The sequence below is a fragment of the Eutrigla gurnardus genome, assembly GCF_963514095.1.
Source record: "Eutrigla gurnardus genome assembly, chromosome: 13".
Classification (NCBI taxonomy): domain Eukaryota; kingdom Metazoa; phylum Chordata; class Actinopteri; order Perciformes; family Triglidae; genus Eutrigla; species Eutrigla gurnardus.
Genome location: NC_139936.1, coordinates 2,554,126 through 2,580,919, shown reverse-complemented (window position 1 = coordinate 2,580,919; position 26,794 = coordinate 2,554,126). Strand labels below are relative to the sequence as shown.

General features: G+C 44.9%; 1 protein-coding gene across 1 annotated transcript; it reads right to left on the bottom strand.

Moving 5' to 3' along the window:
• Positions 1-1,268: 1,268 nt before the first annotated feature.
• Positions 1,269-12,869, bottom strand: angptl2b (angiopoietin-like 2b). Its single transcript, XM_084024895.1, has 5 exons — positions 12,730-12,869; positions 7,128-8,011; positions 4,672-4,865; positions 2,732-3,002; positions 1,269-2,253 (listed from the first exon to the last, which is right to left on the bottom strand). The coding sequence occupies exons 2-5, from the start codon at positions 7,990-7,992 to the stop codon at positions 2,054-2,056; spliced, it is 1,530 nt and encodes a 509-aa protein (XP_083881021.1). The 5' UTR covers positions 7,993-8,011; positions 12,730-12,869; the 3' UTR covers positions 1,269-2,053.
• Positions 12,870-26,794: the final 13,925 nt, after the last annotated feature.

The window sequence follows — 26,794 nt, the reverse complement described above, 5'->3', positions numbered from 1 at the left end:
AGCGCTTTGCCGCCGCCTTGTCCATCTTTGGTTAAAACATGATGATGAATGTCTTTCCTTCGTCCCGTCCAAAGCCTCTTTGTCACGCTGTTTAGCTTCTGACTGGCGAGCCACTTTCAGCAGCCGGAGTGTTTTGGCGACCGTCACGTAAGCATCCGTCGGTGAGTTCGCTCTTCATCCTGAACACTACAAACGCCACGTGATAATCGCCCTCGACGGACGATCTCGTATTCTAAAAAAGTGGTCGATTCGTGCTGAATTGGTTTCCTGCTCACAGAACACGACGTTAGCGGCTCGTTCTCCAGCTGTCTGGATCTCTCTGACACGTAGTAAAGTCAAAGAGGTGGTTTCTGCTGGATGCATTAGTTTTACAAGCTCGTCACCGCCGACACCGTGTGGGCAACACGACATGTTCTCTCTCAAGTGTTAGCAGGAGAAACATGTTGGATTACTGTCAGAAAACTGAGTGAATTCAATCCTGCATCACTTTTGTTTTTCTGGACAAATCAGGCCAACTTATTCTAACAGGTAAATTCATCTTAACATGGATCCAGACTACATTTCCAGGTCGCCGCTTAAAATGTAAAACATCCATCTTTTACTCAATCTAATGAATGATATGGTCAATAATTACATGAGTTGGTTCTATAAGCTTTCTTCTTGCTTCGATATATTGAGGAACATTTAGGGGAACGGACATGGACCGTCTCAAGGAGATCCACCAGACATTCAGTCTCCGTTCACACACATTCACCTCAATGTTCAGTGTGTCGGGAATCGAACCGCCGATCCACCGATCGGAGGATGACTCACTCTACCTCCGCCGCCCCAATAATGGAGTAACCACAACAAGGCGAGCGTTAAAATGATGCAATGAGGAAATCACCTTCTACGTGTCGAATAGATGCCAGAAAAGCCGGCGGCGAGCTGCTAAGTGCCAACATTAACAGCCAGTAAATGATTTATAAGGCATAATTAAAAGCACATGAACCACAATAACAGACTCGTAGTCTGTGTGTCTTATTCTTCTGGTCAGACGTGTAAAACAAAAACAAACAGAAGAAAATAATCCAAATCTGAGAGGTTGGCGATATAAATATGAATGAATTAAGTTACAAATGTTCATGAACGTTGTTGTTGGATGGAGGATGGTGGAGACGCTTCCTTGTGATATAATTAAACTAATGATTAACTACATGATTAAATATGTTTTTGACTAGAAGATGCAAAAATATGTTAAAAAAAAAAGAGAGGAAAAAGACTCAAGCTGTACATATTTTATTGCAACGTAATACAGTTTTAATACATTATATTACAAATATCTTTTATGTACAAACGCAATGTGTTGGATCTATTGACATCAACAAACCACTAAATTTATACAGTACGTACAGCGCTTGATTCATACAAGCATGTCGGCTACCTGCTCAAAGAAAACGAGGATCTTAAAGGAACAAAGGAGGGTTTTTGGAGATGAACCGAATTTTGGTGTTGAGTTGATTTTTGGTTTGTTTGTTCAGCAGAATGTTAATGACGACATGCGTCGCTGTTAACAGTTCAGGTTTAAAATAATGAAAATAAACATCGTATGTTTTTTTTTAGTTATTAAAACTGGCCAGAACATTGACCCACAAGTATAAATTAGACATTTGAAAAATGGATTGATAATGAAATTAAAAGTCACTGGATATGTTTCCTGTGTCAACCTCATTTGCTTGTTAGACAAAAAAAAACACAAATAAAAAACTTTACATACATACTAAATAATATATTGTAGGATTCCTACCTCAAGGTTACTTAACTGAATTATTGTGTTGTTTTCACGTTCGGTTCATTCGAATGAGAGAACCGTCAGCTGAGCAGGTTTTTTTTGTTCTATAAAGTCGGCGTGTTTAAAACAACTCCTGAGAAATCGAGACGCGTCTTTACGGAGTCACGCGTCGAAGGGAAAATACCGTTTTCTTTTTTGATATTGCACTTTCAACGTCATCTGCTCGTTTGGTGCCGCTCCATTGAAGATCGCCGTGAAGGTGTTTGTGTTTCCTTCACGTTCTCAGTGGTACGTGTTTGGGTTGGGACGGATCATCATGACCACTTTCTTTAGTGAGTAGGCTCCGCCTCTGAACTCAGCCCAGTAGACGCCGTCCTGGTAGCGGCTGCGGTAGTGTCCTCCTCGGTACCAAACGCCGTTCAGGTTTGAGTGAGCACAGGAGTTGTACCACCAGCCGCCCTTCTGGTAGTGGGCACAGTTACCTGGAAGCATCGAGGAGGAGAAAAAGGTTATTTAGGCTTCAGGCTTTAGAGTTTCATCCTGATTTAAGGCCTTTGGACACTGAGTCTGAAGGTTTTTTTTTTAAATATATATTAATTGCAAAAACTGGCAAAACAAAAAAGACTCGTCATCCAGCAGTGAGGGAGCTGGGCAACGATCCAGATCGGGTCCAGGTGGAATGTCTGTGGGCCAGTTTGCAGCACTACTGGGACCAAGACCACCAATCTCCCCGATCCAACTGACCCTGTAGGCAGCTTCATCTTTATCATCATCATCTTTATCGTATATTGTGCGGCGTCTTGCTTTGAGTGATTAAACAACTCTCAGCGCTTTTTGACAGATACGAAAAACATAAAATCGAACTGAAAGTTTTGGAGTGCGACAATTTCGGACAAAAAAAAATTAAAAATCGGACTCAGTGTGCTCAGGCCTTAACATTGGCATCTATCTTTTTTTTACCTGTGTATGCATCGTGGTCTCTGTCCAGCGTGGTGAACTGCTTGCCGTTGTGCCAGGTGAGGGAGTCCCCGGCGTTGCCGTGGTAACGGCCCACCCTCAGCTTGTAGAAGTCGGCCTCGGGCTCCACCCTGAAGCTGGCGTACTCGGCGAACACCTTCCTGCCGGACCAGTCCTCCAGCGTGACCAGCAGCTTGTAGTTGGCCTGGTTGGTGAGCCAGTAGATGTTCTCCAGGCCGAGCCAGTACTCGCCGTCGATGTTGCCAAAACCTTGCTGTGAAGGGCGACGACAAAGAAAGGATGGAAGTGAGGCCTCGATGGATACGATCATGCAAAAAAACAAAAAACAATATTCGATTCCAGGCTTCTGTTGCGTGTCATAACTCTCTCCCTCACACGTCGACACAGTCCTCTGTCAAATAAAAGGCCAAAAATGCCAAAACTGAAGAAAAGCCAGAGCAGTGATTTGGCCGTGTGTGGGGATGATTCAGGGTCGTGCTCTGGAGGTAATTATGACTTTAGCTCTTCTTTGAGGTTGTTTATCGTCAAGGAACATTAGAATAAATGGACCCTCTGCGTCACGCTGATCGCTCGTGTCGGGTGGCAAGTTTTCCAACTATTACTCTGCTATTGAAAGCGCAGCAGGAAAAAGTTGATCTGGTATGAAATCCGACATAAGCGGCGCTGCCTCGATGCTTTGTTCTGGCTCCGGTCGTCGGTTTGTGGTATCCCCCCGACCCGGCACATGCTTCCAATCACGGAAACACCCATTCCGATGAGTGGAGTAACGCACTTTCAGATTTTGTGCGGCTTTTTGTGAAAGTCTTGGAATGATCTCCATTGTTGCCCTTAGCTGAGATTTAATCAGGACCCATGTGACTTGTTGGCCAGCTGACAGTGAACTGCTTTGACCTGTGTGAGGGGTTTCCCTCTCAAACATTCAAAGAGTTTCCCCAGAATCAAAAAAAAAGATAGACTCTACCAACTACACCGTTTAAAACCCTAGAATGTTGAGAAAAAGAGATAGATGGAGACCATGAACTCATGTTTACAATGTTAACTGAGATAATAAATCAAGACAGAATTAGACTCATTTTCTCATAGACTTCTATACAACCAGAGAGGAGTCGCCCCCTGATGGCCAGCAGAGAGAATGACAGTTTAAGGCACTTCAACTTTGGCTTAAATTTTGAGAATCGGACGTTGTCGCCTGACATTAACATACTTTTAATGTTTAACTTGTATTTGCTGTTGCCGGATATATTGTTTCAAAAACAACAACCTGATGATCGGAGTTTAATTTACGTAACTACATCTACTGGATTGGTTAGAAAGTCCAGCTACCACTGAGGCCTTACTTGACATCGTAGAAACTTACATCCATCCCAACCTGGAAAACATTTCCAGGTTTCATTTGCAAGTGGCTTAATTTGAAAATCCCTAGATGAGAACATTTTGATAAATTAAGGCACACTGAAAAAGTAAAGGCACTTCAGCATTGGCTTTACTTTTCACATTTGTCGCCTGCTTAAAACTCTATGAATGTGTGATTAATGTGTTTCTATTTTAACACTAAAGCAACTTTGAGTACTGTGAAAAGTGCTCAATAAATAACATGTATTATAATTAATACACCACAGTTCATCAGATGAAAACATCGTTATTTTTCCAGAACATCACAAACACAAACAAACTAATGTGACATTCCAGTTAATTATTCCCACTTTTTCTTCTTTTTTTTTACCGTGAACTCATTCACAAAGAAGAAGTGATGCTGCTGGAAGTAATGAGTCACGGCTTTGGCAGCGACTGAGCCCGTTACTACATTGGACAACAATTACCCATTCATTACTGGTTCACGCCTGCTTAGCAGCAAAACGACCCACGCGATCCGACCGCCCCCCTCAGGAGCCACCAGGTCCTGGATTGAGATCATCCTTTACCTTGTACGTCTCCCAGTTCCTGAAGAAGTTGACGGAGCCGTCCACCCTCCTCTGTATGACGGTCCAGCCGCCGGGGTCGTGGCGTTGGTCGCACCACACCTGCATGAGCCGGTTGGCGTTGTCCGGCTTCACCAGGTACATGCCGCTGGCCGCGTGGCCGTCTTCCAGGGCCTGGAGGCAGTCCTTGAAGGGCCCTGAACACAGAGACACAGCACCGTTACATAGCACTATCTGCACAGACGAGGAAAAACGCACAGTGACACAAAGGGTTTTTATAGTCGGCCGTAGGGAATCCCATTTTTCAGCAGAGGCTTTCATTTTAACGGTGGATTGACTTTGGCTGCTCCTCTCGCGGGGGAAATGGCTGCCGGCCGCGCAGCCAAGAGAAACACTGGCATCAGGGCGAAAGGGAATCCTGACTACCGGATGATGAAACACCAGCATGAACTTTCAATCATCCGCTGTGCTTCACACTGCAGTTTTATTATTATTATTATTATTCTACCTTCTTTCATGAAGGTTTTTATACTTTATGAGATAAACACATTATGTGGGTTGCAGGTGTGCCTTTTAACACCTTGCATCGTGTTTAGAAGATAATTAATTCATGGACAGCTTGTAAACCTTCGTCTCTCTGCCAGTAAGTCTGCAAGGTTTTATCTCCCCTACAATTATTATCCAATTATTCTAAGGCATCAGTTCTGCAGAAAAAAAGCAACAATTGTTTTGCACGAAGTAGATATTGTTTTATTGGATTTCATTACACAAATAATCAGTGACACCTAATTTGTCCGTGCGCCATTATTATTTACACAAATTCCAAAAGCGAGTAGAAATGGAAAAACACTATAAGGGTCACTGGCTTCAATTGGCTGTGAAAGTGTTTAAGGCCTCAAGATTTCACACTTGTGCGGTTTGCCAACTGGCCCGGATTACAAAGTGTTTAAATGCAATGGAAACAAATGAAAGAGAATAAGGGGGGGGTATAAAGAAAGAGAAGCAACATGAAAGAAGCACTTTATTCCTAATATGCTGCGAGGTCTCGCTCGGTTGAGCCGTAAGAGAGTTCACGTAACGCCAACGTTGGCTCTCAGTAACGAGGTAGGTTTTTTGTATAAAATCCGTGTGCATGATATCTGTGTCTCTGACATCCATTTGCCCTCAGGAATGTGTGTTGAGCAGATACAAGCCGGGGAGCTGCTCGGCTCTGTTCTGCCTGATAAAGTCTGCAGCCTCGGTGGAACATATGACTGATTTCTTGCCTGGTGCAACTGGAACAAATGACATCACTGGTGCTTGGTATCTCTTTCTGTATGTTCCCCCCCACCACCACCACCACCACCGTTTCTCCCTGTTGCTCTTCCTCTGCAGCTCTATGCTCGTGTGGAGGCTTTATGTAGCTTTCTTTTTGGGGGGGTTATTTGCATGAATATGGGCAGGAAATTACTTGCCTCCTTTCAAACCATACAAAGGCTACTGTTCACATGCAGCAAAATGGAAAAAACTCCCAATAGTCATGTAGGGAATGGTTTGTTCTCCTCCTCCACCATTTAAAAACTCAAGTGTCCTTAATGTCAAATCTGTAAAAAGGGAGCAACAACTCACTGCAACCCGTCAGCCATCGATTCTAAAGCTTTATCATCCACTAACATGTCCAAGGGTCCCACGGGCTTGAATCCAACTATCCATTTAGACACATGTGTTTACCCTGCTAATGTGCTTTGTGTTGTTGTGTGGGTCCAATCGTGGCAATTACATGATATGCATCTGAAAAGGCCGGAGACAACGGCGTTCCTGTTCTCGCCGAGGGCCCTTGGCCCCGGGAATGTGTGGGACCTATTTAAATCGGCTTTGAAGAGGAGAATGGCCACTTGATGTTGTCTTGTGATTAATGATTAAGAGGTTCACGACGCGGTGAACTCAAGACACACAACCCCTTTGTGGTGGCCGCCGTTTGTGATGGCAACAGTTTGGGAGGAACGCGGTGAAAACAGAACCTCAAAATGTTAGCGTCTTTATTTAAAGTTGAGCCCATCCCCCGCTCATGTTGTGTGATTTAACAATATCAGTTTTATGATGGAGGACTTTATCAAACCCTGAGTTACACTTAGATTTAGGAGATATATTATTGTTTTTTGTTGTTGTCATTAAAAATATGGCAGTATCTGAGTGCATTAACTGTGAAAGTAAGAATTATGGACAATGAGCAACTGTTGAATGTTATTGAAATAGTTATTTTTTTTGCATTTTCCCATTTTTGTATTAAAAAACGTTTTGAACCGTGACGAAACTTCGAGGTACCGTTACATCCTGGCTAGTACCAACAAATTCCCACCAATAATATCATGATGTCCATCAATCTGCACCTTGAGAAGGACGTGAACGTTACCTCCCGTTTCCCTCAGAAATACGTCTCTTGAACTTTAGAGGTTCATATCGGGCGTTGTCAGACTCACCAGAGGGCTTGTCGGTGGTGGAGGGGCTGTGTGTGCCGGTGGGCATCGTCGGAAGAGGCGGTAGAGATTTCTGGTCACTCTGGATCTCGTTGCTGATTCGCGGGAGGACCGGTGGCTGGTAAGGCTTGACGAGCGGCGGGGACGGTGGAGGCGGCTGAGACCTCGGCTGAGACCTCGGCTGGGGGACGGGCACGGGGACGCGGCGAGGGGGAGGGCGACTCTGGCACTGCTCCTCCAACAGGGCGATGAGACTGGACTGGTTAGTGGCCAACGAAGCCAAGTGATGGTACTTGTGCTCTAGATCCTTGTATCTGCTGGTGAGCTGCTGCATCTCAGAGGTCTGGTTCAGGATCTTGTTCTCCATCTGAGCCAGTTCAAGGGCATTGTCCCTCTTGCGGATGATCTCATGGAGCAGCTGCATGTACAGCTGAGTGACCCTGGAGTTCATGTTGCGGCTCTCCTTCCTCAGAAGTTTGACCTCGTTGACGATACCTCCGTCCACCTCCACCAACTGCTGCAGCGTCTCGATCTGCCTCTTCTGTTTCTGTAGCTCCACGTTCAGCAGCTCTAACTCCTGTTTGTTGACCCGGTTCTCCAGCATGGCCTCCGGCTCCTGGGAGTTGACACAGATGGCTCCGGTCACTTTCTTTTGAGGCACGATGAAAGTGTAGGAGCACTTGTCCTGCGGCTGTTCGGCCGGAGCTCGCTTGCTCCTTCCAGCGTAGAGAAACTCTCTCTCCAGATCGTCCTCGCTAGTCTCAAACTCCTGGGTCTTGCCAGACGGACTCTCCTGGGTCTGGTGGGCAGCACAGGCTAGTCCGTAAACCAGGAGGAGCCCCAGCAGGACCGACGAAGGGGGCGCCATGTGTCCAACGCACCAGAGCCTGAGGAGAAGGAAAGACATGAGTGTTTTGTAGCAAAAACCAAAGCTAATTTTCGACAATGTTTCATCCATCGTGGCTGAAATAACCACTACTGCTGCTTTGTTTTGTTGTGGAAGTCCCAGATACGCCGGGTAATCAAACACCGTCTTGTCTGAGTTCATAGCATCAGTCAGCTGGTTTACTGCAGCTGTATGAACTCAAACAATTTAGCTGTGATTGAATTGCAATAAACAGATCAAAAGGATGCCAAAGTTACTCCATAATGACGATGATTTGTAAAAAGTCTTAAGTCATGTCCTGTTAGCTCTGTCTGCAAGACGGCAAGCAAACAACTTTTAAAATGTTTGTGTTCTGAATGGTGTTCGGTAGATCGGAGCTACGCTAACACTGTAGCTGCTCCATCGATTTAAAATAACATAACCTAGACATAAATACGGCAGCGACCTTGTTGTTTGGCCAATAAACAGTCTGGTCTGGTCTCTGGACTAGTGTAACTTCATTGTAGACCTCTGAGAGACCACAGACCCATACGATATGTTTAGTCTCCATTTCTGATTCAGTGACGACAGGAGGGGAACCTCAACGCTGACCTCATTAACTTTGTATGGAAAAGTGAAAGCCTGGCTTTGCGTTTGGCGTGAACACACCTTTACGATTGGACCCGACAGCCCTCATGATTGGGCTGCATGCTCATTTTCACATCAATGGAGTCCTTCACAGCTGGGCTGACCGAGACCAGCAGACCGCTGCCAGTCAGGTTACACTCGTCTTATCCTGCATCGCCTGCCAGCAGCAGACCGGCCTCAAGGCAACCCGACAGGGCTGGAGGTCATTACAGCTCCCTCAAACGTGCTACCGAAAAAGATTAGATCTGAAACAGTATCGCTCGCTTTCCCTCGATGAGCTCCCGAGTGGCTGCTGTGACTCTCCAGAACAGGAAACGCATTATATTCAGGCGTGACGTATAAACCTAGAAACTCACCGTTGCCTCACTGTATTTATGTGTTCCCTTTGTATTCATTGAACACATCTGGCCTCGATCCTTTGTTTAAATCAGCGTTCCGCCATCGAAAATATGCAGAACAAGCATGTTTGAAAGTTACTAATCACCACTAAGTAAAATATTTCTCTTGTCTAATGATGTGCTGATCCCTGGAGGCGGTTACGTTGCCGTGTGTTTAGCTGCGTTGGCTCGGCTTCTCGTTGGGCGACTGCCATCGCAACACTCCTATCTGCTCTCCTCGGCAGGCCCGGACATCTCCGCTTATGGAAAATCTGAGACACATCCAGATGATGCTATTCATGGAGGTGTTTTTAAATGTCGATCGTGTTGCATCAGTCCGGTCCATGACCTTTACTAACGGAGGGAAACAAGCTGCGTTCAGACCAGGGATGGGAGAAGATACAGGATTTTACAGGAATCTTTATCAACTTCTGACTGAATCTGAGATTTTAAAAACAGTCTAGTTTAGTTTCTCTTCAATTATTAATACCTGGAAATACAAGCCATACATTTCCTCAAAGTTAATGAGATTGAAATACTTGAGAGTTTAAAGTATAGACATGTTTATAAAAAAACAGAATAAGGGCAGGGTTTGTTTTTTTTGTCGATGATGTGGTGTTATTAGGGGATGCTACTGAGTGCCGAGGAGAATGTAACTCCTGTGTAAGGATAACAAGGCCTTGAACTCCCGGGGCACCTTAATTGAAAGCTGCTGCATATTGGATTACAGAGGGGTCCTGTGTAACACCTCCCCAGAGTCAGAAGGGGCCGGTCGAATCAGAAAGCATTATGGAGAGGCCTATAGTGGCTCGGGGTTTTGAAGATCCGCATCAGGATTGCCAGGATTACAAGCCCTCACACATTCTTTATAGCATGTAATGGTGTGAAAGATAATGTGCCACATAATAGTCGACACAAACCAGGGAGAGAGCAGAAATGTTGTTGCCTTGTTAATCCGGGCTTGCTGCCAGCACATTAGGTAGGACACATGGAGAAGAGAAATGCTGCACTCTGCAAGAGCATGAGCCCCGGTCGACACATTCGCTTTTATCTAGAGTGGTTTCTTACCTGGAAAAGAAGAAGCTTGTATAGACAAACACGTCTGTTAACATATTCTAGTTTAGCTGGGAAGAAATAAAAATCACCTTCACCTGTTAGTGAAGAACAAATAATCACATTACATAATACATTTTTATATCCGGCTGTCATTTCCCCACTAAACGTCCCTGATTGAGATCTCACAGCTATAAAAAAAATGTTTTTCTAAAAACCCTCTAAATTTCTGTTTCCAATGAACCATGACAGCATCTGGTGTCGGCACACCAGGAGGTCTAGTCCTGCTAACAGAAGCCCGGCTGGATGACGACACCGCCACAAACGCTGACTGATTCAGAAATGGTCATGAATGTTTTCCGCTCTGTGCAAAGAGACACTTATCTTCACTGGAAGGACGTCGGAACATTATTGATTAAGCCCTAAAGAAATCTCTAATAATAGCTTACGAGTAAAGGCCAAGCCAAGATAACAGAGCAGCCTGTCTCTCGTAATGTGCTGATGACTGTATTTGGCTGGTGGCTCCTGCGGTCCCCCCCCCCCTCCTAGGAACATGAGCTCTGCCGAGTGATGCCCCCCCATCGGAGGAGTCCCACGTTGGACGTCGACAGCCAGGAATCTCCTGCTCTGGGTTTCTCTACACTTCAAAAAGCCGGAGTCGGGGGGAGAAATGTTTGCGGCTCGCGATGAAACGCGTGTTTGCGTGCGAGCTAATGCGGTTCATGCACGTGGTCTACGATAATGTCTGTTTTCAAATAACAACACTTGCCGGTCTCAGTCTCCCAGGGTCCTTGAGAGAGTCCCATCTGCCCCGACGGAGACAACCTGTTATTAACCCGTCCCCGGTCTGCCAGAGGGAACAACAGAAAGCCTCCTCCTCCTCCTTCGTCGCTGTTAACAGCCCCCACAGTTCATCATTGTCCCACCATCAGTTCCCTTTTAACAAGCTGCCATTGACGGCCAAATAGCTGCAATGATTAACCGGTGTTGAGAAGCGTCGCGTAGGTCCGACTGCAGTCAACGACCTCTCATTGTCGTTTGATTGGCAGCTAATTTCTCAGAGTATCCTTCACACCGTAATGTTTCAGGGTTTTTTACTGTCGGGTGTTTAAGTCTGTGTTAACGTGAGGACTTTACTCAACGTTAACTCCAGTAACCGGAGGAAGCGTAGGGATGACCCCTGATATCCGAGTGCAGCCGGGGCGGGGGTCAGCGTGTCTCCGGCCCCGGCCCTTTTCTGTCGCGCTCAGCACATATTAATTAGAAGGTGGGCAGCCTTCGCTCAGACTGGCCGATGCCTCTCTCGCCCCCCCAGCCCCTCTCATTTCAGCGTGAGCATGGCATTCCTCGCATTCTTCGTCACCTCATTAGAGCGAGCTGCCATGCACACATGGAGAGTCCATGGCTGGTGGCAGACGGAGACGGCTAGACCCTCGAGACGCAGGACTCCCCGTGCCGTAGTGGGCTACCTACGAGACCGCGTTGTATCTGCTGACCCAGTTCAGTCCCGGTGTCCTACTTTTGTGTTTGAAGGCCTCACAATCACAACCATCATCATCATCATCATCGGGCACGACGGGACATCACGCCGCCACCTCATTTGTGTCAGTAGCCGAGAGAGACGCTTTTGTGCTGCATGTTCAAATCAGAGCCAGCTCCACGGAGAATCTGGCAGCCGTCCTGCATGACACCCAATATGTGTTGGATCAGAGTCAAATTCAATTTGCTCATGGTAATCTGCACTATTACATTACCTTGAGGGTGACCTCATTCTTTCCTCAAGCATGTAATCCTCGTAAGCGCCTAACATGACATTTTGAACGTGATTAAGCTCGACTACCTGATGCTACAGGACACCATTTGTTCTCAAACTTCTTCTTTGTGGAGAAAGTTTTTTGTTCACATTTGGAGGGTTTTTGGTCCGGGGGTCTCACGCTGCTTTGGTGCGTGCCTCGCTTGTGATCTGAGTCAGACGAGGGGAGGCGGGGGGTCCCGGGGATTGTTTCGATAAGTTCCAGCATTTTACCTCAAAGCCCGCTTATCCAAACACCAGCCTGGCAACGGAAACAAAGACGGGGATTCAATCGCCCGCTTCCCCGTCCTCTCCAGCTCGGGGGAACATCCTGAAGCTGCTTGACATACCGGTAGTCAACTCATCTCTCTTTTCTTTAAATAAATGAATGGCACTATTTAGACAAAGAAATGAATTGTCTCCATCAGAATGTGCCGTTCAAGGCTGTCGCTGCATATCATCTCCTCACACCCTCTTCACTGCACCCCCTTCAGGGTTCCTGTGTTTTACTGGTGCAGAGGCACTTAATCCAGAGAGCCTGCTCTCCAGCATCCCCCTGCGCTGAATTAACCCTCCCCGACCAAGTCCGCCAGAGTCCGGCGAGTCATCACGCAGCAGAATCACCCTTTCAGCACCAAACAGTGAGTCAGATAACAGATGCTGTGAGACGGCTGCTGAATTCCACAACTAAACCAAAATGCCTGAAAGTCTGACTTCAATCAGTTTAACCAATAATTGGGCTGATTGATCAGTTGATTACAAGTTACACACAATCTATTGGTGACAGTGAACAGACGTAACATTTGACATTCTGCAGATTAAATTAAACAAACCACCAAAACAAGATCAATAAGTGAGCTGAATGCTTACGGGATAGACGGCTGCAGAGTATTGATGAGGCTCCCTCAGACGCCTTGCCCTCCTGGCAGAGCTGATTGAAGTTTCTCCACGTAGAAAGTCATCCCCCAGTGTGAAAGCTGCTACCCCCACCACCAGCACCACCGCCCCCCCAGCCACCTCCTCTCCCTCCTTTCTGCTCGTATAGTTACTCTTTGTCACCTCCGTCCATTCCAGCCGCGGAGGGTTGTTATTAAAAGGCTGTCATTAGCACAACACAGGCTTAAACCGCAGGAAAGTCTTCAGCAAACATTGAGTAGATGGTTCCAGAAAAAAAAATCCACTGAGGGGGAAATAAGAAAGAGACAAGTGGAAACTTTCTGTTGGATGTTGGAAGCAGCTTTCCTGATAAGTGGTGGGAGTCGGGCCGGTTGTGTATCGCCTGTGGCCCGTTAGGAGAAGACTGTCACTTTCCTGTGGGCTGAATCCATCATTTCTGCCTCACAGCTCTAAGAGGCCGTCTCTCTCAGCTGCACCTCCCTCTCTCTCTCTCCCTCCCTCCCTCCCTCCTTGGTGCTTTTAAATGATGAAAAATCCTCTTGCAGTGTTTCACCAGGCAGACAAATTGAGCCTCCCCCCCTCCTTTAAAAGTGCATTCTTGTTTAAAGCAACAGCCTCCCTTCTCCACCCCTCCTCCCCATGGCACAAAAGATATGCACAAAAAGCATGCACAACACACACACACACACACACACACACACACACACTACTCAGATTTCCAAGCCCCTCTGCCCCCTGGTTCACCACCAGCCACTATTTCTGGCTCCGGACCACATGAGTTTGCTCTGGTGTGGTGGACAGCCGCCGCGTCGCTACACCCATCAGATCCTAATTGGCCGTGAATGGAAGCGACGCCCCGGGAGAGACTGGAAAGAGGCTGACAGATGGGAGGCGAGTCCAGGTGTTCTGACCTAGAACAGGTCTGGGTGAGCGATCGCTGCCCCCCTGGTTTAGTGTCTGCAGTCGCCCTTGAACCGCGTCTCGCTGGGGGATAATTATGTAGGTTTCTCTTCAAAAAGCAGAGCGGCGCTCACTCGTCCATGTGTTGGTGGACAAAAGGACGTGTCTTGATTTAAAACATCGCTTCTCTCTGGATACTGCTGCCTCGTCTGTTGTTTTTGTGCCGTCTTCCTGTTTCCAATAAAAAAGCAGAGTTGTTGTCCAGCCAATAACGCTGTCATTGGCTTTCCTGTTTCTGCTGCAGCTTCATTTTACACTTTTCTAGCAGCTACTTAAAATCCTTTTTTTCTTTTAATAATCTGCTTCGTCAACTGTTGAAATGAAATCGCCCGGATCGCTTGTTGTTACATCTTTGTTAGCCTTTAGCTACTCCAGTGTTTTATTGTAGCTTCGTGTTAAATAAAGTTTGACTGTGGAGTTTATTTGACAAAGCACGAGATGTGTGATAACATAAATACGTTACAGATGGTGACCAACTTTTATGTGCGTCAACTATAAACTCTGAGTGTTGGGATGCATATAAAACAGACAGGAAGGGGTTAAAAAGAAAATTAACAAGGGATGAGATGAAGCTGCGTGTCTCATTGTTGGTGTTAACAACCAGGCACTTACACGAGTTAGTTAAGTATAAATAAAGTATGAATTTATTCTGCATTAGTTTTCTGTGTGTGCAGATATTCAGGTGCTCCTCCAATCAGCGTTTTCCGTATCGTATTGTACTTTCCACTTGCCAGATTTAAATACTGGCTCTTGCACAGTTTGCATTCATGTGTTTTCTATCAAGTGATGTCATAAAACATACGTCAGCTTTGGAGAAAAACCTTCCCATGCACTGTTAACCGAATGTAGTAGGACTGGAAAAGCTGTTTGCTAAAGGGCAGAATTTAACCTTTGGGATGTCAGTTCCTGTCGCATCCTTGGGGCATCGTTTAGTAGCGAGTGAGGGAAGAAATACTGCAAACGACAGAGATGCAAACCAGCAGCTTGGTGTTGTTTTCAAGAATGAAATACCTGATGAAGAGCCTAATCAGTGCAGTAAACAGTCCCTGAGTGGAACACATGGAGGGCTGTATCAGATGTCCTTGTTCGGATCATGTGTTGTTCGGTGTTTAACGGCGGTCGGCCGTCGGTTTCCTCCACGGCTGATTCGGTTTCATCCTGACGTGAGTGGAAGCGTCTAAATGTTTCCCCCGATGACACAGCGAGAATGTAAAACTGGCTTTACGAGACAAAAACAACAAGAGACCCGGAGCAGCCGAACCGGTGGACGAATTCACTTCATCAGACTTGAACCAGGCCGGAGAACCGGTCACACGTTTGACAAGCTAATCCCCCCGAAGGCGACGTCTGATCAAAGAAAGAGTGATTCAGTCCAGCTCTCTCATGCGTCACTGAGCTGGTATTACTCAGTTGTTTGGACCCGTTCTCTTCCTCCTCAATGACAACTGCAGCTGACTTTTGCGGCTGACTGGTGATTGGCACTCTGACTCAGCGGCCGGGAAGCCGAGCTGCTCCTCAATGACTCTCATTCAAAACCACGGTGTTGGTGCAGTGATTAGCTCGCTCTCCATCTCTAATCCTCAGCAGGTGGAGGAAGAGCGGATCATAAAAATGTCAGGGGGGGGGGGGGGGGGCACGTTGAAATAGTAACCAATCAATGCATTTTAAAGCTGCGAGCGCCGCACGGGAGAGGATCATGGAAAGTAGCTCCGCGTTGTAAATGCTTCACAGATGGGCTTCTATGTTGGTGGATGAACGAGCGATGACGCCCGCCAGGTCATCTGGGATCAGCAGGAGAACATATAAGACGGGATAATGATCCGGTTATTCCCGGCCAAGATAATTGTGTCACCGATCATCAGAATCTGCTTAAAACGGCACTAAAACATCCTGGAATCACTTTACATTTAGTTAAGAAACAAAGCTTTTTAAATAAGTTGATCATAAATCATAAGGTCTCCCTGCATAAATACATTTAAAACAAATATTTTAGTATTTTTTTTCATTCTCTACTAAGATAGTGACCTCAACAGCATTTTCAAGTCCCTCGTGACGATATTCACAATTATCCTGATACTGAAGATTCACCACGATCAACCAAACTGCGATACCGTAAATAACCATAGAAAAAATAGTACTTTCTTATCTGGGAAAATAAAAAGTCTAGTCAAGTATTATCCATTAACTGCAAAAACAAGAAAACGATTCTATAAAGATAAAGAAAACAAATAGTGGAACATAAATGTCACGTACGGCAACAGCTGGTGAATTTGTGACTTGTATCATTTCTTCGTAGAGCCATTTGCACGGGAGAGAAAAAGCTCACGCAGATCTGAGGAAGTGATGAAGATCAACAAGCCTGAAGCACTTTGGAAGCTATTTTTTTTACATCTGCAGCTCTTAGAATTTGTATTCACGTGTTTCGAATATTAAATCCAGACAAAAAAGGCCGTGTAGCCTGCAACGTATAATCTGTCCTGACGTTCACGTTAACTATGACAGCTGTTTTCAAAAAAGCACTTGGTAGGAAACCAATCGGGTAGAAAACAAATGTAATAGCTTGCTATAGATGATGTTTTGGCAACAACGCTTTCAAGGCAACTGGATTTATGAAATCTTCATAAATGTTAAAAAAATCGGAATGTGATTCATGCAATTTTGAAGCTAGAAGCATAAATTAAGGGACGTAATGAAGTGAAATCTACTCCTGGTGAAAGGTGAGATTAGTCGTTGAAAATGAGAATAATGCAAGTTTTCCTTTCTATCAGGCAGCAGAATACTGTAGTCTGACATGTTTAACTTAATTTGCCAACATCGCAGCTGAAATAATACGTCATGCAGTTCGGTCTCCATGGTAACGTCGGAGAAGCAGCGGGGGGCGGGGCTTAGCGGAGGGACGTGAACCTTTCAGTGGGTTGATTCTAGACTTGACGTAGACGCTGAACGGCGTAGCTCCAACACTGCCGACAGCGTTCCGTTTCTCAGAGCGGGATCACGTGACGTCCTGGTGCTGGGGAGGCCAGCTCTGTTTAAACACGGCCGCTACAAGGCCAGCATGTGTTCCTGTCTGCCACCATGATGGATGGTTCTCTGGTGACCCGTGTCGACCTCGCCAGCCCGCTCTACTGTTACACGCCGCTCTGATTGACAGGCACTAACACAACTGTGAATTCACTTGGTTGTTGTAACAGAACGTTTTCCTCACGTCGCCTTATCACAGATCTGATAGTAAAGCATTTATCAAAAAATAGGAATATTAACATTTTCTCTCGCTGGTGATGTGGCGTGGAAAGAGTTTAATTATTCCATGGCCTTCGCTGAGAAGGACTCACTGTGCCTGGTGGCGAGACCTACAAGGGCCTTTCTGTTGGGAGGAAAATTTAGACTTTTATGATCCGAGTGGAAAGAATGGGACTGGCTCAGGAGGAGGGTTTCTTTTTTTTCTGTTTTTTTTTTCAAGCTCACCCCAACTGTTGCAGAAACCACCAAACGAGAGCAGTAAATATGGAACGTGTGAGAATTTGCAGGAACAGGATTTCATTCAGACTTCATTAGTCTGATGTTGAAAGCAGAAGCAGTCTGTGTGGCCTCGTTGGAGATCAGCTCCACGCTACTCACGCAGGGATTTCACTGGATATCGGATCACGTACATCAGGAGATCTGGCAAACTGACTTTTTAAATTTTTTATTTGATTAGAGTCGATTCAGAAATGTCCCCGTCGTTTTCTTAACAACTAAAACCCCCAAAGCGTCTACGTATATTAGAGTTTGACATCGTGCCTTGTGGTGTGGAATTTAAAGATCAAGGTTACGATTCGTCATGAATACCAGACATGTTTTCTCTACCTAGACCACTTTTTCCACTCGGGATGATATTTACTATTATCCCCCAAAATGGAAACGTTTTTTTTTAATCCTATATACCGGTAGTCCGATCCCTGCTGCTACGAGGAAATGCTTTGCTGTGGAGAGGCATACAAAGTGTCAAAAATATATATACAGCTCATCAGGAAACTATGGCAGAAGCTGGGATTTAACTCTTGCAGCGCCAACTTTTTTTTATCTGCATTCAAGTTGAATTCAGACATTAGTAGATTTGCCCGCCGTTTATCCTATTTAACGTGCACTAAAAAAACAACAAAAGCAGCTACGTCTATATTAAGTTTGACATCATGCCTCCTAGCACTGTATCTGCAGATCAAGGTGACAACGAGTGCTAAAGTTTTAGCGTATGGACGCCAGACATGTTTTACAAGAGCGCCGTGTCTTTACATCATTTGGAAAGAATCCAAAAGGAACAGCCGTCGGTAGGTAAAGGGTTCCTTAAACAGGTGTTGTAATGTGGGATATCTGGGCAACAAACAACGCTCTGTGCCCTACAAGAGCAACTTGAAAATATAATGAAGTGTGAGCTAATGTGCCGGTGAAAGGCAACGGCAGTCGGTCTATGTGGGCAGTCTAATGGCCTGAAGCTTTCATGGTAAACACATAGCTCTGTCATCGGGGGGGAGGGGGCTGTCAGGGGGTAAAGTTTAGGTTTCAGAAAGCTCAGCTCTCAGTGATGTTTACGACTCTGCGTGGATTATGTCAGCAGCATATCTGACCTACTTTCTCGGCCCGACGGCCGTCGACGTGCAAATACAAAGAATTCCCTCACAGAACCGTCCCGGTGTAGAAAACACAGCATGTTGTATAACGTCTCACTTGGAAGCAGAACGTGCATCTCCAGTTCTTTTAATACGGTCATCCCACATTATTTTTGTTTTACAGAAGCCGCGATGACTCTTTAAAGGTCGCCTCGGCGGCTTCGTCAAATCTTACTGGACGTTTATTTGTTCGACGGCCTCCGAGCCAGGTGAGACGTGGAGCGAAGCCAAGTTAAGGCGGGAAACCGTTACTCGCTGGTTTGGACCGCCGGCCTGAGGAGAACACGATGTATTTAGGTTCAGGTCTGCTGGCTTTAATGACCTGGCGTCCCGGGGAAGAGGACTGGAACGGTACCCCGTCTCAAGGTAGACCGCAGCTCGTTTTCCTGCTGTGTACGGAATTACTGATGGGCGTCACCAAAAGCTCAGCCTGACTTTAAACACTGATCCTGGCCGACACCAACCTTAAGTAGCTTTAGAGGTGTCAAAAGTATGACATTCTTCAAGTAGAATGCTAATGAGAACACCCCGGTGTATTTAAATCAACTAGAATCTGAAATAGGCTTCACCACCAGCGTATTTACACCTCGCTGTGTTTTTATTACTTTTATTTAATTAGTTTACAGGTGATTGCTGAACCACCTGAATGCAAAGCACCTGGCAAACACAACACGTGACATTTCCAGATTTAGCGAGTTGATGGGGGATCACATAAACACGCCGTTAAAAAGAAAAGTGACTGGCGAGCTGCGGATTGTGCATCAGGGAGGGCTGCACACGGTCAGACTTTCTAGGCTTTTGTTGTTCCATCAAACTAATTAAATATAAAGGGTTAATTAGCTGGTGGGCTGTGGAAGCTGTTCATGTTTAATGTCTGATGTCCCGGGGAAAATACAGCCAGCAGAGTGATGGGAACTTATGGAATTACTGATGGCAGCAGTGAAAATACTTGTACTAATATATTACTACACGATACTGCCAGACACCTCAGTAGTCGTGTTACAGGAATCAGGAACTGCCAACAAAATCTTAATGGCGTTTATGCAAAACTGAGATTTGTGTGTGTGCGTGAGAGAGAGAGAGAGAGAGTGTGTGTGTGCAAATAATCATAGAGAGTGTTTTTGTTCCATATGTAGTCTTGAGTAGGGATGGGACAATATAGGAAACACAATAAATAACCATCAATGTCATCAGGAGTGACTTGAAATACTTAGCTTGCTGTCATGGTAGTCAAGTGAGTAATAGAGCCTGATTTATGATCATCGTATTAAAGTTTCTTTTTTAGTATTTGTGACACAATAAAACATATTTGTTTCTTAACAAAATATACATTTTTCAGGATAATATCAATGGCAGTCACAATATTTTTCCTATCGTTCTCGGTATACAAGATTCAAAGGTGCAGTATTTAAATATTTAACATATTATTAGTTATTATTAATAATTAGGGAGCAATTTGTATAGTTATACTAGCATATCCAGGCTTTTTGTTTTGCTTTGCCTTCAGTGAACATTAGGAGCTTGTATGTGAAAGTCTATGGGTTTAGTATGATCCTATAGATGAGGACGGACCACACAGGCAGCGCAGCTTTACTTTAAAGCTGCAGACTGTTTGTCTTGGATCCTTCAGCGTAAAACAAGCAGCCAACGTTGTGTTTGAGGACTTTTCTGCCACCTTTCAGTTTCCAGTGACCTCTCAAGAGTAGGTCAGCCAAAACCAGGCCATCCTGCGTATTATCACTTCCCTCGCACGCAGATTAACAGCATCATCACCTCCATTAAAGGGTACCGCATCTACAAATGTCTATCATTTAACCACTAATGAAAGAAAGTACTAGAATAGTGCAGTCAATTAAAAGAGGCCTCCTACTTCAAAAAGGAATTTAACTCAAGTAATGGAAACTTGAATAAACGGGCGGTTAAACTACTGTTAAATTAAACAACACCAGTCCACTCAGCCTCTCTGTCCCAGTATAACCAGTCCACTCAGCCTCTCTGTCCCAGTATAACCAGTCCACTCAGCCTCTCAGGTGTCGTCCCTCCATGAATGCATTCATTCCGTTCTCACACAAGCAGCTGAGATATAATCCTCTACTTCCACACCTGCAATTAACACTCAATCACGTGTCTGTTTTCTAAACTTCTGATTTCCAGCTGCTTCGTGTTTCTTCCCTCATAACATTTTTATGAGAGATTTTTCCAAAACTCATCCCACCAGGAAGCAAACGTAGATGAGCTTTTTTCCGTCGACGTCCCCGCGGTGATTTCCTTTTTTGTGTGTTTTGGTGAGACAACAGCTAACAAATCATTTGTTATGGTTTGCTCTGTGAAAACAGTAGTTAATCAGGAGCCGGAAGGCTTCGGCTCGTCTGAATGTCAAAAACAGGAGGGAATCATTCCGCTTTGAAGGAAGACCTACGCGCTCCGTTTGCCTCCCTCGTGTTCTGATGACTTCTCCATGTGTGAAGAGGAAGTCCTTGACTGAACACGGGAAGCGTTCCACGCTTTTTCCATGCGGGCGGGCCCTCGTAGCACCGCCGGCATCTATTACCGCTCTATGCAGGAGGATGCCGGAGTCACCTGGAAGCTTAGATCTGATGCGAACGTTCATCTTTTAAATGAAGGGGAGCAAAGCCAACTTATCGCGGTTCGGAAAACCATCACCTGAGAGGTTTGGTTCACTTCCTGAGCTGCTCCAGCAGAGACCAAAAAACGCCCACGTTAGGCCTGAGGTGGAAAAAAAGAGCAGCAACCGCCGGGGCGGGGGGCGACATGGGTAGTTGCGGTGAGCTGAAATTGCACACTGAAGCACATCTCCAAAATCACAGAGCCCAAAGGATGGAAGAGAAATCCTCCTATTGTTTTTGTTTCCCATGTTCGTCCAGCCCGCGGTAATATTTTCCAGATTAAAGCTCTTTACTCCAAAGACGGTTTTCACAGGAGAAAACCAAAAAGGAACCGCAGGACGGGAATCGCTTTTTCCACTGCACATGTTGTGAGTCGTGGTCTCGGCTGCCAAAACTGCAGCATGATTTCCATTCTGTTACTTTATTGCTATTAAGAGAACAATGTCTGCTCGAGACATGAATGACAGTTTGGTGTCTCGGGGCCTTCAGATCAGAGAAATGCTGATGTCCTCCGATAGTTTTATTGGCTTCAGCAGCCTGCGGTGATGTAATGAGAACGCTTTTTACAGTCGACAGCGAGTGCATGCTTACAGACACCGCGAGCCTCGTAGCGTGGAGAGAAATCTGGCTACAAAATGTTTACTGCTGGGACCTAAACATGCATCATGTGGAAAGCAGCGAGCCACTTCCTGGACCACATCAGAGAACGAGCCGGGCCTAATAACCCCCGCGCTTCTGCACAAACACGTGTTTGTGTCTGAGCTCGTGACTTGAATATCGACAGCCATCTTTGTGCTTTGACCTTGGAAATGTACCTGAACTTCAGATCCTGTTCAGGACACAACTATCACAACATTGGCTTGAATCAAATCCTGGGAGACCCCACCCTGATTGTCCAACCACCGTCTCTATGGCAACCGATACGCGTTCATCAGTGCGAGACATTAATGGCTCCCCGCTGATCAACAAGTGTGTGATTCCCCTCTGAGCACACAGCACTAATTGTCGTCCGTTTGACAGATCGTTGTAAATATCGCAGCCTTGCTTAAACTACTCGAGAGCTACAATTATACAGCAGCAATCGAATTAAACCTTTTATTAGTTTCCTTCCGCAAAAACAGCCCGTTTACGCTTCGGAACAATAGGGTGCCTGTCGATTGGATTGTCTCATGAGTAAAAGTTGCTGTTCCAAGAGCCAAGAGCCCCCCCCCTCCTGTTCTTGTACCTCTGCCTGGACCATCTTAAGGTAGCAATTTGCTCAAGTTATTCACTCAAAAGCTTTATTGTTCTGCACCAGTTAGGGTTTTACACCGGTCAGACAGTGAATCAAACCTAAGCTCTCATTTGCACGGCTATTTTGTGCCACAGATGCCGTACTTGATTACGCCGCTGTTTGCAGATAAGAAGGAAAGCGGAGTATTAATTGCAGAAGAAGAAAATGAAATAAGCTGGTGAGCTGTTACTTTAAAGATTATTTTTAAATGCCGAGCATTATGTTACCTCTCCGTCCAAATACCATCATCCGAAAGAAAAGAACCACAGTTAGCTAATGTTGGTCGGTCATAGCTTCCATTTACTGGGAGCCAATAGTTTGCCAGTAAGTCAGCTCTTTCCACTGGTCGGTGGGGAAGCGTTGCCAGTGAAAGGCCAGACAGACATTACTGCACGACTCCAGATGATGTAACCTCCGTGTGTAACAGTGGGACTGCATATAACCCTGAATGTTTATCATCAGATTACGCTCAAGGTTAGCCTGCTTCTGTCTGGACGCCGTTAAAGTCCACGGTGAACTTCTCTGCCTCAATATCCTCATTGTGACTTTCATTATCCGCCGCTACAGCTGCCTCACAAAAATCCACCGTCAGTCTGTTTACAGGTACATAAATAACTTGTTATTGCCAGCCTTCTGCAGCAACATGATTGAATTATTATAATATAATAAAAAGGTTCTGGGAACTCGGTTGACTTTAAGGTCCCTGGTCTGCCAGACGGCTGCTATCGGTGGCTGTTTAAACCAGTCCAGCATGTTGGGTCGGTGTCCAACAGAGAGACGCTTAAACGTCTGCTCAGCCGAGTCATTCTGTGATTTCATCCTTGCAGTTGGATGTTTCCTCAGTTACACCACGCACCCTTTCTTTTCCTCGTTCACAAGCAGAAAACCCAGCACCACCATGTGCCGACACCAGCAGAGCAAAGCAAAGCAAAGCAAAGTAAAGCAAAGCAAAGCAGAGAAACACTCAGGGCAGAAGAAAAAACACTGCCGAAGGTGGAAAAACAAAACATACTGTTCCCTTCCCTACATGTGTTCAGTGAGAAAGATCATTAAATCTATGCTTTGATTTACGACTAAAGCTCTGTAACTAAGGAATGGTGGGTATGGTTAAAGTTACAAAAGCAACATTACATTATTATCTCGTACATCTTTCCAATATCACACTCTCAAGATGTGTCTTAAAGACGAGCTGAAATAAAATAAAAGAACGTTTTAACCCTTTTAGATCATATCCCCGGTCATATTGTGCAACTAATTTACAATATATAGTGATTTTTTTTTAACAACTTTTCCTCCCTACATTTAAAAACAAATCTCTGCACTTTCTACTTTTCTACTACACTTTCTAAAAGCCAGTAGAAATATCCTTCATATACATAAAACTAATCATATAAATGAGATGAGATTCAACTTTATGGTCATTATAATGAAATGCTGTGTCTAACCAGAGTGCAAAGAAGCAGTTAATAATGGTGAAGCTAAGATTACGTAGCATTAACAGTAATGATGTGCACTTTAACACAGTTGTATAAACTGTAACACAATAAAAAGGCTTACAGCTATTACTTATAAAGGGGATGGAAAACTAATCTTCTTTATTGACTATTACTCTGCAGGGCGAACTGGCTAACCGGATGTCAATTTAAACGTACGACGCAGCCAACGGGCAGAAATCAAACATCAACAGGACTAACGTTAACGTCCCAAATGTCCCGGATGTGTTTAAGGCGGGAGCAACGTTAACTGAAGTCAACTGATTAGCAAACCACTAAGGACCAAAAGTAAGCTAGCAAGCTAACAAGCTAACACAGCTCCAACCACGTTAACCACCAACGCAATAAACTATTAATGTAATCACACAAACGTTACCGTACCCGATTCTGTCGGTTGTTCTTCCGTCTTTGGGCGCCAGAAAGCTTCATTAGTGTTGACATAATAACGCTAAAGTATCGCCATCTTTTCTGGAATCACGTCAGAATCAAACGCCTCGCCCCTCCCTCCCCCCTCATAGGTCAGGTAAAGTGGTACGACCCGGAAGGGGGGAACCCAAAAAAATAAAGGCCTCGGCATTATTTAATAGGCTTTGCTATGCAGTTATGCTGTCGTAGGCTTGCGTAATATTTGAAATAATAGTAATAATAGTAGTGGAAAAGAATAGTAAAAGTTAAATATTTAGATTTATTTTCTTTTTCCCATTTGCGGCGCCCCCTATGGATGACTGTGCCACCTACCATTCGCCTATACAGTCTATGGGCGATGTTCATAGGAATACTTTTTACTTTCTACTTTGAGTATACTTCAGAACCTGTACTTTTTCACATTTACTTGAGAAAACATGTTAAATCAGTACTTCTACTTCAACGTCTGTACTTTTGAGTACTTCTGTTTGCTGGTTGATCGAAAATGTTGGACTAGAGTTCAGGTCTCACTTTCAAGCTTTTTCCTGATGAAAGTGGAGAAAAAATAAATAAACCGCAATACATATTTTTGGAATCATCATTGTTAAGTCGTCCCCGTTATTTAAACGAATAAGAACCTCCACTTCAGTGCACCGAAACCGTTAGCCTGCAGTGGCTAACCTGCAGTAGCTAACCTTTGAGTGGCTGATGGCTATAAAGTTAGCCCCGTGGTGACTATAACGGAGAGTTTACACCCTGAATACTCCCAAGTTCTTACAACCTATCCCCCCTTTGTCCTCGAAGCAGCCCACCGGAGGCGGGGGGGTCCCGGCCTGCAGGTCTGAACCCTGAACAATGAACGCCGGAGCGCTGATGGAAAAGCCATCTCCACCGAGTCCGATTTTTTTTTATTGCTTTCCAAGCCTGTCGTCCCTCATGAGGTAATTTTGGAAGAATGTCCCAGAGAGTAAAGTAAAAAAAAAAGCCAGGTCAGGGTACTTGACCTGTTTGTTTTGAGTCTTACACTTGTACTTTCCATTTCTTTTAAACATACAGAAAAGCAGCTTCGGTTTCATCGCTTACTGGAGCGGCGACTCGGCACTAACCAGCGTGGAGCTTGTAAAAGAGCAGAGCTTGTGTCAGCACCCGCGGCGGATTAAATGACTGCCGGAGACGTGAATCAGGGACGCCTTCACTGCAGAAGTGAAAAGCAATTAGAGTAGTTAAAGTTTAGGGGATAGTACAGACATCCCTGGCTAACACAGTCCTGTATCGGGTTTTACACGCTGATCCAAGTCTGACGGTTTTCATGATTGTCTGTCAAAATATGACAGTTTGGCTTTGGGCTAATTCATACGATATCATTCAGTCTACAATGTTGTTTTGTTAATGAGCAGAGTGGGCTTCTTTTACTGGACTGTCGAGCTCAAAGTCAATCAACAGAAAATAAATCCGTTCTGATTTTGATTGACTGTTATTCAAGCCAATATGTAAAAAAGTCTGCGGTTCTTCTCAAATAAATGTGAATTATTTCTGTTTGTCCTTAAACTCCGATTCATCAGGTCATTCGTTAATCTTCACAGTTGTTCTGTGATACAATGAATTCAGCAACAGCAAATACAAGTTGAAAAAAGTATGTCCTCACCAAGCGGCAACCTCCAGTTCAGAGAAGTGAAGCCGATGCTGAAGTGCCAAAAACTTGCATTCTCTCTGCTGACCATCAGGTGGAGACTCTTCTGGCTGACATGGGTAAATTAAGCTTCGATTCTGGAAAGAAAAGTGACAGTTTTTTATTTACCAGTAGGTGGAGCCATAACACTTCTCAAGGGGTGTTCAAACCGGTTTTTGTTTTTACTATTCACATGAATGTAAGCAAATGCTAAAACCCTGATTATCTAGGGTTCCAATCATTCCAAAAATCAAAAGTACAAATTGACAAAAAAATGACAAATAGAAGAATATGTGCAATATTGTAAAAAAACAAAACAAGTTGTTAAATGATCAAAATACAGTGAAATATGCAAAATAACAAAGCCGCATTAGGGCAATTGTAGGTAAATAAAAATGGAGGGGAGGCAATATTTGGGGGGGGGGGGGGGGGGGTTTAATGTCGGCATTTTTCGAGATTAAAGTCGTACATTTCCGAGAAAAAAACTGGTGGCAATTTTCGAAGAGAAAACTCACAAATTGTCCGTAAAACGTCGTACAAAATAAGTAAAAAACACCCAAAAACATCCCCACTTTTTTTCTGGACAAAATTCATAGGGTGCCATCCTCTGGGGGGCGCTGCTCCTCCCTCAACAAATGATCGTACGCCCTAAACATGCATTGCAGCTTATTTGTGATGTTTCACTCTGAATGATCGCAGCCGCGCTAAATAAACACGTGTATATTTTATCAGTGGACGGCGGTGGATCAAACGCCGGTCGAGCCAAATGTTCCGCTATTGTTGAAGCGCTTGATCCTCAGCTGCTCCGCCGGCTTCTCAATGACCAAAGGCTGGTGGTTATACTGGGAATGTGCGTAACGGGATGAGTGCTTTGTGTGTTGCTGAAACAAAAAAGCGTGCAGACACACGTCGCACACTTTTGTTTTCCAGAGATATTCTGGTGCTTACAAACGGATGATCTGACC